The 13578-nt window shown below is 45.1% G+C and overlaps 1 protein-coding gene across 2 annotated transcripts in view; it reads left to right on the top strand.

Annotated features, from left to right (window-relative positions):
* The window catches only part of ARL2BP (ARF like GTPase 2 binding protein), a 411377-nt gene that overhangs the window by 288144 nt on the left and 109655 nt on the right, over positions 1 to 13578 (top strand). For both annotated transcript variants that reach the window (XM_085638000.1, XM_085637999.1), the window contains exon 5: positions 10955 to 11040. In XM_085638000.1, the coding sequence (XP_085494126.1) occupies positions 10955 to 11040 (86 nt within the window). The remainder of the gene's footprint in view (positions 1 to 10954; positions 11041 to 13578) is intronic.

Here is a 13578-nt window from a genome sequence, read left to right as displayed (position 1 = left end):
GCATCTTTCTCATTCCCAACGCCAGGCTGAGGATGCGGCCTTTGCAACAGACTCTGGAGGACCAGTGGGATCAGTCAACAGGTCGCTGGGAAGATCAGATATGTCTCTCCCAGGCGGCGAAATCCTCCCTCACATTTTGGACTCAGCAGCGCAATCTGATGGTGGGAGTCCCTTTTCACCAGCCACTTCCAGTGCAATCGGTGGTGACAGACGCGTCTTTGCAAGGCTGGGGGGCACACATGGGGTGCCTTCAGATACAAGGACGGTGGTCGGCGAAGGAACAGACCTACCACATCAATATGCTGGAGCTACGAGCAGTCCACCTTGCTCTGAAAGCTTTCCTACCGGCAATCGAGTCCGATTCGGTCCTGGTCCAGACCGACAACATGACGACCATGTTCTACCTAAACAAACAGGGTGGAACTCGGTCGCGTCCTCTTTCCCTGGAGTCACAGGCGATCTGGCACTGGCTTCTCGCCCGGAACCTCTCGGTGGTGGCAGTACACCTTCTAGGAGAAATAAATATCAAGGCAGACGCACTCAGCAGGCACTTCGAAGATCAGCCAGACTGGGTGCTACACGACGAGGTGGTGGTGGACCTTTTCCATCGTTGGGGTCGTCCAGAAATAGATCTATTCGCAGACGACGAAAACACAAGATGCCACGCCTTCGCGTCCCAAAGGTGGAGTCCAAGCTACTCAGATCCAGCCTGACGATGATTCTGATAGCTCCAGACTGGCCACGACAGTGGTGGTACCCGGACCTTCTTCATCTGTCGGTACTTCCACACAGGAGACTACCTTGCAGGCCGGACCTGCTGACCAAGATGGGCGGGAGGATTCTTCATCCCAACCTTCCCTCACTGAACTTGACAGCATGGCTCCTGAGGTCCTGCAATACGGACATTTGAAACTGCCTCCTGATTGCATGCATATTCTGAAAGAAGCAAAAAGACCCTCCACAAGAGTGTCATATGCGTTTAAGTGGAAGCGTTTTTTTCTTTGGTGTAGAGAACATCACCTTGATCCTACGAAGGGGCAGGAGGATGTCATTCTCCCTTACATTCTGTACTTAGCAAGATCGGATTTAAAGTATGCTTCTATCAGGGTCCATTTATCTGCCATTACGGCGTACAGGAGATCTCCTAGTCAGCCCTCCTTTTTCCAGATGCAGGTGGTCAAGGACTTCTTACAGGGATTGAAGAAAGTGTATCCCCCTGTTCGAAACCCTTCTCCTCCGTGGGAGTTGAACGTGGTATTATCTAAATTGATGGGCCCACCCTTTGAGCCAATCCACAGAGCTTCCTTGCAGCATTTGTCTTGGAAGGCCGCTTTTCTGGTAGCCATTACATCAGCGCGCAGAGTAAGCGAGATCCAAGCGCTATGTACCAATGAGCCTTACACTGTTTTCCACCATAACAAAGTAGTCTTAAAGGCGCATCCATCCTTTCTCCCTAAGGTGGTGTCTGATTTTCATATCAATCAGTCCATTTCCCTTCCATCTTTTTTCCCAAATCCAGCGACCCCGGCCGAGCGGTCGCTTCATTCCTTGGACCTCAAGAGGGTGCTTAAGTTCTACTTAGAAAGTACAAAGGGCATAAGGAAGACAGATCAGTTATTTGTCAATTATGGCGCCATGAGAACAGGCTTCCCAGCCGCTAAGAGATCCATTTCGAGATGGATTGTATCCTGCATTACCTTAGCTTACCAGCTGGTGAAAAAACCCTTACCGTTGCCTCCTAAGGCGCAGTCCACTAGGGGGAAAGCGGCCACAGTTGTTTTCTTACATGACGTCCCAATGTCAGAGATCTGCAAGGCTGCAACCTGGAAATCGGTTCATACCTTTACGAGGCCCTACTGCCTAGAATCTGATTCCAGGGCTGATGCTCAAGTAGGCCAAGCCTCCTTGAGGAATCTATTTGGGTAGCTTAGTTTTTTCTACGCCTACTGATCACTTTTCTGTTTTCTCCTTGGCCCGCAGGGAGATGAGGTGAGGCTTGCTATTCTATTCTAATGCTTATGACTATTGATGAGGATCCCCTGGAATAGAAGGATTAGTTATCCAGTATTGGGGTATCTTTCATAGATTCACATGCCTGAATCATTCCCCGTCGCCGAGGCGGGAGTCCCCGGTAAATAAAATAAAAAAGTAGTGCCAAATGTTAGTAGTAGTAGTAGGCCCAAAGAAAAGGCCTAAAGCCTATATCTTAGCAGCCTATCTACCTCATTATGCAAAAGAACCAAGAATTTTGGTAGCAACCAATCAGACACCAGCACCCTTCTAGAACCCTCTCAGCAGAGCCAGTTCTCCTCAGATTTTCACCGCACGTCGTGTGGAAGGGAGTCTCCCTGAGTGCCTCTCAGTTTTTCAACTTGCTTCAGCATGTCTGATAAGAAGGCCTTGTTCAAATCCTGCAGGACCTGCACCAAGAAGAGAGTCCATGTTGATGATCAACATTTGGACTGCATCTACTGCCTCTACCCTAAACATGAGGCAAAAGATTGCAAAATTTGCCGCACCTTCCGTGCCAAAACTCTTAGGGATAAGGAGGCGAGAGTGCTTTTGTGGCTCAAGTCCTCTTCGGCTGAGGAGGATGACAGAGCCTCTACTTCTAGCAAAAGTGCTAGATCGCAGGACAGCTCTTCCAGTGAGGGGAAGAAGCGCCAGAAACATTCTGCTTCGGATTCTGTTCAGAGGACTCCCATTTTATCCTCTGAAGCAGCGCACTCTCCTCAGGATTCTGCTGTCAAGGCTGGGACACAAACCGTGAGTAAAAGCCTTTTAAAACCTCTGGCTTTCTCTCCATCTATGATTTCTGTCACCTCATCTGCTCCTTCATTGACGGAAACCATCTCGACGACGGCCATTACTTCACCTATTCTATCAACGAGGATTACTATCCTCTCAAAAAAGCCCGTTGTTGAAGCGTCGTTGACGAAGTCCTCGTCGACGGAGCCAGCATTGACGATGCCATCGAAGAAGCTTTCATCGTCGACGAAGGTCTCGTCGTCGAAAGTCCCGTCAACGACGATCCCACCAGCGAAAAGCCTGTCGACGACGAAGATTCCATCGATAAAGACCCCGTCGACGTCGAGCCCGTCGACGAAGGCTCCGTTGGCGAAGACCTCGTCGATGTCAAGCCCGTCGACGAAGATCCTGTCGACGCTGACCCCGTCGACGAAGACCCCGTCGACGACAGCTCCGTCGACAATCCCGTCGACGATGACAATCCCGTCGACAGTGTCGATGCCGTAGACGACGATACCGTCTACAAGTCCGTCGACGATGGCCCCGTCGGTGACGACCTCGTCGACGATGGGCACAAAAAATGTATTGACATCCACTCCTATTTCCACCAGGAGTTTCAATCTAAAGACTTTTCAGAGACCGGAATATAGCGATATATCACCGCTTACTCCCTCACATCTCCTAGAAACATATGTGCAGGGTGAGGATGATGACTATGAGGATGACGAGGATGAGGGGCCCTTCGGGATTGCTCGCCATCCATCTGAACTGCACATAAAGTGTCAAGATGACGATGAGGAGGAGGAACATTACTATCAGGAAAACATTGTCGTTCCTCATCACAGTCATTACCATAGACAACCTCGTCAGTGAGAGATGTCGCATTTGCCTCTGACTCTCATTCAGGACCTGCAAGCCATGCTTGCAGATTATAAACAACGTTTTCCACCGCAACCAGTCAGTCCGCAGGTTCCGAACATTGTGCCGCAACCGGACCCATTGCCTTTGCCTGAAGATCCAGCTCCAACACCTCAACTGCCTGATCCTCCACAAGACCCGCATCAGTGTCAGGATTCAACCTCTGAGGAGAAATTTGAAGAGGGTGAGCTTCCAGACCCAGCAGACCCTTGGGATTCGTATATAATCCCTATGCCTTCACCATCTACCCCTCTTCCATCTGATTCACCTCCGGAAGATATAGGGGGGTTCCATAACCTTATGCAGCGCGCTGCGACCAGGTTCCATTTGCCAGTGACCATTGAACAGTCTGACTGTTTTCTTCATGATTTTAAAGAGGAGTCCAGAAAGGTTTCAAGAGCTATCCCTATCATTGATTATGTTTGGAAGGAAGGATTTAAAATCATGAAAAACCCGGCATCAGTTCCTGCGGTGCTTCCTCGGATTGACAAGAAATACCATGCCCCTGCTGACAGTCCGTCCTGTCTCATTGGCCATCCTCGGCCAGATTCGGTTATTTCACAGGCAGCCCAACAAAAGTCTAAGAATCCGGCAACACCTATCACTGCACCACCGGAGAGGGAAGGACGGCGCCTGTATTTAATTGGCAAAAAATTTTCAACTATGGCAGCTGCATCCATCAGGGCAGCCAACTCATTGGCGATAATAGGGCGTTATGATCGCCAGATGTGGTCAGAAATGGCAAGCTTTATCGACCTCATCCCAGAGGACAGCAGACAAGATGCTCGGAAGATTTTGTTGGAGGGGGAGCGTGCAGCATCAGAAACGATCGACTGCGCTCTAGACATTGTAAACACTAATTTTCGCCAGTTGGCTGGGGCAGCGGTTCTCAGACGCCAAGGTTGGCTAAAGGCCACCACGTTCAGACCAGAAGTCCAAACTAAAATATTAGATATGGCCTATGATGGCGAATCATTGTTTGAAAAGCATATTGATGACGCACTCCAAGCAATAAAGACCAACACTGATACCGCAAGATCAGTGGGCTCCTTGCAGTTCAAACGAGGTACCTTCAGAGGAGCACGAGGCCGTGGGTTTTCATCCAGAGGAGGTTATCAAACCCAACAAAATAGGTACCAGCCTCAATATCGGCAGTCCTATCAATCCTCATACAGACAAACAAACACGTCTGGTTTCTCTCGTCAAGGCGGACGAAAAAGATCGCAGAATCAGGGAAGAGACACCACAAGGAAACAATGATTTCTGCAGGGCGCCTTCCACTCCTTTTCCCCTCCCTGTGGGTGCGAAGATTTCAGCTTTTGTGAGCAAGTGGCAAGAAATTACGTCGGATCAGTGGGTCCTGGACCTGGTTCACAACGGTCACACCTTAGAGTTTGTCACCAAGCCACCCAACACACCACCCAAGGGACCCCCTCCCCCTCGTCTTCACTTACTTTTCAAAGAAGCTTTAACGATGCTCCTGAAGAATGCAATCGAGAAGGTTCCTACACTTCAAAAAGGGACGGGTTACTATACCCGCTTTATTCTCATCAAGAAAAAGTCAGGGGAATGGCGTCCAATCTTGGACCTTCGCAATCTGAACAGATTCCTCAAGAAGCAAGGATTTTGCATGGTCACTCTGGCAGAAATTCTAGGTTGCCTCAACGAGGGAGATTATCTAGCTTCTTTGGATATGGAAGACGCTTACTTTCACATCCCAATACATCCGAAGCATCGCAAGTATCTTCGTTTCACAGTGGCTGACGCACATTATCAGTTCAAAGTGCTCCCGTTTGGGTTACAATCTGCCCCAAGGATATTTACAAAGTGCCTAGCTCCAGTGGCGGCTACGTTACGATCCCAAGGAATCCAAGTCTTCCTGTATTTAGACGACTGGTTGATAAAAGGTCCTTCAGAAAATTCAGTAGAGACGGACGTGACCACATCTCTTCATCTATTCCACTCTCTGGGACTTACAGTCAACAGGACAAAATCTCAATTACACCCGAGGCAGATGCTTCTTTTTCTGGGAGCTCTGCTAGATACCGTCCGCTGCAAGGCATTCTTATCTCACGAACGGCAAGTTCGTCTTCAAAAGTTAGCAATCCTGATTTCCAAAAGAAGGTCAGTTTCTGTCCGGATGTTCGCGTCGCTCCTAGGGACGTGTTCCTCGGCAATACACCTCGTCCCTCTAGCGCGGCTCCGGATGCGACCCTTGCAGGAGGAGTTACACCTTCAATGGCAGCAAGCGAGGGGTTCCTTCGACGACATCATCAGTCACTTCAGAAATAAAGACCGCTCTAAGTTGGTGGTCACACATACCCAACTTAGCAGAAGGGCTTACTTTCATACAGAAGATTCCAGACTTTGTCCTCACTATGGATGCCTCCATGGAAGGATGGGGAGGTCATCTACAAGACTTACAGAAACAGGGGAAATGGTCTCCAGAGTACAAAAACAAACACATCAACAGTCTGGAATTGCGAGCAATTTTCCTGTCTCTGCAAGCGTTCCTTCCAAGGATTGCAGGTTCTTCAGTTCTGGTTCGGACCGACAATACCACCAGCATGTTTTACGTGAACAAACAAGGAGGGACGAGATCAGCAACGCTGTCTGCAGAGGCTCAGGAGTTGTGGGAATGGGTCACACTCCACAACATAACACTCAGAGCAGAACATGTCAGAGGTCTCTGCAATACATTAGCGGACACACTCAGCAGATCCCAATCGGATTGCCACGAATGGGAACTAGAGCAAACTCAAGTGCTCAGGATATTCAGAGCTTGGGGCACACCGCTACTGGACTTGTTCGCCACGAAAGAGAACAAGAAATGCCTCCTTTATGCCAGCAGATACACTCAACAGGGGTCAAGAGGGAATGCCCTGTCCATGCGATGGTCAGGGATTTGTGCTTACGCTTTTCCCCCCCGATACCTCTAATACCGAGGGTCATACGCAAAATGAAGTTGGAGGGATGCCGTCTCATCTTAATTGCACCCAAATGGCCACGCCAGTATTGGTTTCAGGAGCTTCTAGTACTATCCCAGGACCAACCGATCCGTCTTCTTCCGACACCCACAATGCTGTCAAGGAACAGGGGTCAGGTTCTCCACCCAGACCCTCAGTCCCTACATTTACATGCATGGCTCCTGACTTCTTAGAATTTAAAGACCTGGATATCCCTCAAGACTGTAGGGATATATTGACGAAATCACGAGCCCAAAGCACGATAAAGACTTACCGTCTGAAATGGAAACGGTTTTGCTGTTGGTGTGAAGCAAACCAGGTGCACCCGGTGGACGCTCCTGCAGAACAGATCCTCCCTTATTTGTTACATCTGGCAAGATCTAGACTTTCTTTTCCTTAGGTCAAGGTTCATCTAGCTGCACTTTCAAGATTCAGAAAGGGTGCCCATGGCCCTTCTCTGTGTTCATCCTCTTTAATTAAGCAGTTTATGAAGGGGCTTTTTCGGGAGTTTCCTCCGCTCAGACTTCCGCCACCGGAGTGGCAACTCAACACGGTCTTAATGCAATTAATGAAGCATCCGTTCGAGCCTATCCATAAGGCTGATCTCAAATTTCTTACCTGGAAGGTTGCTTTACTTCTAGCTTTAACATCAGCTCGACGAGTGAGTGAAATTCAGGTGTTCATTGTAAAGGAACCTTTCCTACACTTCACTCAAGACTACGTGCACCTCCGAACAAATCCAACATTTATCCCTAAGGTGCCGTCACAGTTTCATCTTAATGAACCGGTGAAATTAAAGACTTTTTTTTCCTAACCCATCTACTCCAGTGGAACAAGCCTTGCATTCTCTAGATATCAAGAGATGTATTAAGTTCTATTTTCAAAAAACAAAGAACCTTAGAAAGTCCGACCAATTGTTCGTGGCTTATGGCCAAGCTACCCTGGGAAGGGCGGTAACAAAATCCACCATTGCCAGATGGATAGCATCGACAATCATTTTCTGTCATGACAAAGCTCACAGGCCATTGTTACGGAAACCCAAGGCCCATTCCACGAGAACAGTAGCAGCGTCTACAGCATTGTTTGCTGGAGTGACTCTAGAAAATATCTGCCGTGCTGCGACATGGAAAAATGTCCACACTTTTACAAGACATTACTGCCTCCAATCTATGCATCAGGACGATGCAGGAGTTGGACAGGCTGTCCTGCGACATCTGTTTCTTTGAGATATCTCCAGGTACCCTTTATATATATTTTAACATGTAATATGTTGATATCTTTTAGTATGACAATGCAATGTTTTACAATAATAGTTTGGTTTCATTCGCAATGTTATTGCATTACATGCTATTTTCTGTTTATGAATTGCATGTTTCCACTTTAAGATTCTTTTCTCTTGTCAACAAGCTGTGGATGCAACTAGGGAGTATCAGCACTAGTCTCCCACCATCCGCAAACGACTGTATACTTGGTATACTGCTTGCTATTTTGATTCAGGCATGTGAATCTATGAAAGATACCCCAATACTGGATAAGAAAACAAGTTACTTACCTGTAACTACAGTTATCCAGTATTGGTTTCTTTCATAGATTAACATGCACCCACCCTCCTCCCCGTTGAGTCAGTTTTCTATATTTTGGGATGGTTAGTTCCCACTTGTGCTACAAAAATCTGAGGAGAACTGGCTCTGCTGAGAGGGTTCTAGAAGGGTGCTGGTGTCTGATTGGTTGCTACCAAAATTCTTGGTTCTTTTGCATAATGAGGTAGATAGGCTGCTAAGATATAGGCTTTAGGCCTTTTCTTTGGGCCTACTACTACTACTAACATTTGGCACTACTTTTTTATTTTATTTACCGGGGTCTCCCGCCTCGGCGAGGGGAATGATTCAGGCATGTGAATCTATGAAAGACACCAATACTGGATAACTGTAGTTACAGGTAAGTAACTTGTTTTCTTACTTACCTATAATCCTAGTTCTCTTCCAGGGGTATCCTCATCAAAGTCATAAGCAACCCTCCCGCCTCCCCGGGCAAAGGATTGTTATATTTTGAAGATGTTGTTAACACTTTGTACCATGGCTTTTTCAGTCTCCGCAAAGAACAACTGACCTAACTGTCACCCCTGAGGCATGATGGGAAGCTGGGGGTCAGGTGTGCCTTAAAGGCACGGTGTCAGTTTATTGCTATGCAGCTACAGGTTAGCTTTTCAGTCTTTTTAGACTGGGTATTTGCAATGCGGTCTGGGAGCTTCCTATGCTTTCAGTGATTTAGGAGAATTTCTACTGTTTGCTGAGCATTTAAACAGTTTCTAAACAAATTTTGTTATTGTTTCTCCTGTTTCTAATGCATGTTTTTAATGTATGGTAGAAATTCCTTACGGCATGATTCAGCTCTGATGTTTATTGGGCTGCAATTGCTTATTTGTATATATATATAGGTATATATATAGGATATATATATGTGGGGCACATATAATATAGTGTTTCCGAGGTCCCGCGCATGGGCGGGAATATTCTGATGCTTAGGACTTTGATGAGGATACCCCTGGAAGAGAACTAGGATTACAGGTAAGTAACTAATCCTCCTTTACTATTCAGGTGAGCTCTCTAAGGAAGTGCAGTGAGAAGTGAGCTCTGCTTGCTCTACGGACAGTGGTTCCAGTGTAAACAAAGCGTACACGTTTGAAAAATGTACCAGTTGGAAGCTTTTTATAAAGCTCCCTGATTATATGGAAATGCATACATAAGTATGAAAACAAGATTAGCGATTACCTGTCTTCGAAATAAAATGTATACACAAATAATTGCAATTTGGAAAAAAACGTTTTGCTATGCTATTGTGCAAATTAAATGAATCCCTCAGGGGCATCATTTAGTAAAACGTGTTTGATGGACCCTAATATTTTTTAAACTATTATTAATGGGGAATCAGTGTAAAACCTTTCTGGGCAACAGGAAAAGAAATGAGGGGATCACTACCTAAAGAGAAAATCACCAAAAACCATTCACAGGTATATTTATTTCCCTGCAGTGATGCAGATTTTTTACTTAAATAAATTAAGAAGATTTTACAGATGTATACCTGGAAATCATATTCCCTGCAAATGTGTCAGGATTCCATTTTCGCATGAGCAGATCTACTCACATACATTTGCTAATGCAAAAATATGCAGAGCAATTGCAAATTCCCTTTCCCTATCTACCCTGTTTTCCATCGCCCTGGAAAAAGTTTTACAGCTGCCCTTGTCAGGAGTACATTTCCAGGTTGTTTCCAGTGTGGGAAGAGATTGGAGAGGATTGGTGAATACCCTTAAAGATGTTGGATTGTGGATGTGCAGAGAGTCACTGGGCTTTCCATCAATGAAGCTTCCGCTTCTAGCCTACTTTGAGCCCCTGGATGTAGATTTGATTAAAGATGGCAAAACCTGAGATTTGCTTGAATCTAATCCTTGTTGCAATATGAGCCTTAACATAATCCCTCTAACAACTAGATATTTAATAAAATTCCATTTCAAATCCCTGCTGTGACACCAAGGCTGGGGTGATCACTCAAGTCTATTCGCCTCCTACCATAAATTCAATCTTGATGCATGTTTGCTGATACATCTACCAGGAGTTATGGTTAAAACCTAACATCCGGACTTCACTTTTTCTCAGCAAATGCTAGTTGTGATGGGAAATTAAATGGTATGCTTATCTCATGGACAGTTGAAAATCTTGAGTTTATAATTTATATTAGTGAGTCTTGAGTATTTCCACATGTATCTGATTGAAGATTATGATTGAACCTGACCATTTTTGGGTCTTGATAAAAAAGAACTTAAGTTTATGAATTTGAGTAAAATAGAAGGGTGCTACTCTTTCAAAGGCTGTTTTCCCCTCCTTTTCTTCTACTATGATTAATTGTTTAGTATGTCCTTATGTAATTGTCAGTAATGGAACATTTCCTTGTGAACATTTGTTCTTTTGATAACGGACTGGCTTTTTCCCTGTGTAACGTGTTAGCTTTTTTTATTTCATGAATCTGTGAGTGGGGTGCTTAGTACAGCAAGGGCGTTGATTACCTATTTGCTAGATGTAAAACAGTCTACTCCCCTGAAATATCTTTACCTTAATTCTTCTTTTTTGAAAAACTTCAGGCATTTTAACAATGGTGCTGAAAAGTACGCCATTACCCCCACTATATTAGCTGTGGAAATTGGCCCAGAGATACCATATTGTAGGCATGTAACACAAAAGCATTTATCAATTTTTGTATTTCCGAATGGATAGGTAGTGTAAACATTTTGCATTCAAAATACACCTAAACATTACCTTTTTTAGATTTCTTTAGTTGAGAAGTACATTGAAGAGCAACTACTGGAGAGAATGCCAGGATTTAACATGACTGCTTTCTCAGCATCGCTACAGTAAGTTTTTAGTGTGCTTTTTTTGTAATTTGTAAGCAGTGTCTGTATTGTTTTTTTGCATTTAATGTGCAAGTATGATCGTATGGTTTTCTTTGAAGATTTATGAAGTTAATGCAGGGCCTCATATAAAAATTATTTACGCTCGTTTGCAGATGGTGGTAAATCAGTTCCATCATCAAACAACCACCATGTATTTTATAGAAAAATCTGCTTCATCACGGCCACGTTATGTCAATTGGAAGTTATCACCTTTTTTTAGCCCACAACCAGATTTAAGTCCTGTCAGATATTCTTTATTCGGTTGTAAAAATAAGCCATAAAGGTACAGACAAAAAGCATAAAATTTCTTATAGGCGATAAGCTTTTAAGTAATTGCACAGCACCAGATAAAAAATTGGCCACAAACAAACCAATCTTTACGCCTGGTAATAACATCAAATAAACCAAGGTGGGACTGACTTGGGTAAAGGGGGAGCCAGCAAACAATGGAAGTATAAACAGTTTTCGCTGTTATTATTATAAGAACAAAACATTATAAAGTGCAACATGTCCTGAGGTGAGTTGCCATGGCATCCACAGAGAATAACAACAGACTCAAAAGCACGCCCTCATGGAAGGGTTAGCAGATGGTGGCTAAGGTTTAGTTTAAAACGAGTCAATAAGAACCGATGGTGGTTTGGCATATCCAAGTGAAGGTAGGGTTCGATAAGAACAGTCGTTTACAACGGAATATATAATTTAACTGAACTTTTGTGCATTGCCACTCTTTCATTGGTTTTTAAAGCTATAAAAGATTTTTTAGTCCACACAACATCACTTTTGAAACTTGAGTCTGGATTACTGAAGATTTCAGTCCACCCAAGTTTAGTAAAGCTGCATTTAATATAACTAATTCATGGAATAGAGGCCACTCAATCCAGACTCAAGCAGTCTTTGTAGACAAGATGTTTAACACATTTCTCGGGTTGAAGCCAAACAGATAACCAGAGGAGAAGCGGCATAGTTGTAAAATGTTCTCAAAGTACTCAAAAACAAGTTGTGAGTAATACAAACAGTAGTACTCTGAGAAAGACCTAAACGTCATCTTAAAAATGTATCCTCAATTACTGCTAGAACAGAAGCTTCCGCAGAGCTCCATATTTCACTACCATAAGCAACTACAGGGATAGCACTTTCTCCAGTATTGGGGTGTCTTTCATAGATTCACATGCTTGAATATTCCCCGTCGTCGGAGTGGGAGTCCCACGGTAAATAATATAGCAATATATACAGCCATAATATATATATATATATATATATACATATACATAAGTAATCATATAAAAACAGAGATATAAGTAAGTGATAACATCAAGAATGTCCCTATATGAAATCTCCATAGAGATACATGGAAAGAGAAAAAAGACATTCGCAGTCTATCTCTGTCATTATGTTAGTCCAAACTACGGCCAATCAGGCGCCAGCTCCTCTCTAGAACCTTCTCCTCAGAGCTCCTCACCTCAGATTTTCTACCGCACGTCGTGTGACAGGGAGTCTCCCTGAGCTCTGCTCAGTTTTTGTCAGTCAGAATGTCTTCAAGTAAGAAATCTTTGTTTAGATCTTGTTCTTCGTGTGGAAAGCTGCGTTTATTTTCTGAGGACCCACACAGTAAGTGTATTTACTGTTTGTACCCAGATCATGAAGTGGCAAAATGTAAATTTTGTAGAACCTTTTCTACAAAGACTTTGAAAGACAGAGAAGGCCGTCTCTTAATATGGCTACAGAGACTGAAGGATAAAGAAGACCCAGTTTCTGATATGGAAAGTCTTCTTTCTGGCGGCTCTCCGACAGCCTCTAAGCGCAGTAGTGTGCAGGAGTTACCATCTCCTTTCCTGAAGAAAAAGAAACTGTCTTTGACTCTGACAGCTGTCACATCTGCTGTCTCACCGACTGTTTTGTCGCCTTCGGGACATAGTTCTCAGGCTGTTGAGGCGTCTACTTCCCAGTCCTCAGGAAAAAGACTGGCCGCCTCGTCGACGATTCTACCGACGACGAGATCTGCAGTGTACGGGTCGTCGACGGTGACTCTGACGACGACATCAGCTGCGTCTTCGTCGACGAGTGTTCTGTCGACGTTATCCTCGTCGACGGTAACCATCAGTACCTCAAGGTCGGTAACTTCTATATTGCCCATTACATCGTCGTCGACGAAGAAGGCAAAGGTCCCGTCGACGATAACTGTGTCGTCGACGAAGAGTGTGAAATCGACTCCGTCGTCGATCTCGTTGGCGTCCACTCCATCGACGAAGAAGAAGAAGATTCCGTCGACGGTGGCTCCGTCGACGGTGGCTCCGCCGTCGGCGGCGGCCTCGTCGACGAAGGCTTCGTCGACGACGGCTCCGTCGACGTCGAGTTCGTTGACAAAAATTTCGTCGACGACTGTTCCATCGACCATCGTTCCATCGATGATAGCTCCGTCGACGAGGCCCTCCCCGAAGACGTCCGCAGTGCATACCATGCAGCAGTCGACGGCAGGTTCATGCATAAAGATAAGGGTGA

This window comes from Triturus cristatus, chromosome 12 (genome assembly GCF_964204655.1).
Source record: "Triturus cristatus chromosome 12, aTriCri1.1, whole genome shotgun sequence".
Lineage (NCBI taxonomy): Eukaryota > Metazoa > Chordata > Amphibia > Caudata > Salamandridae > Triturus > Triturus cristatus.
This window is presented reverse-complemented; position numbering and strand designations above follow the sequence as displayed.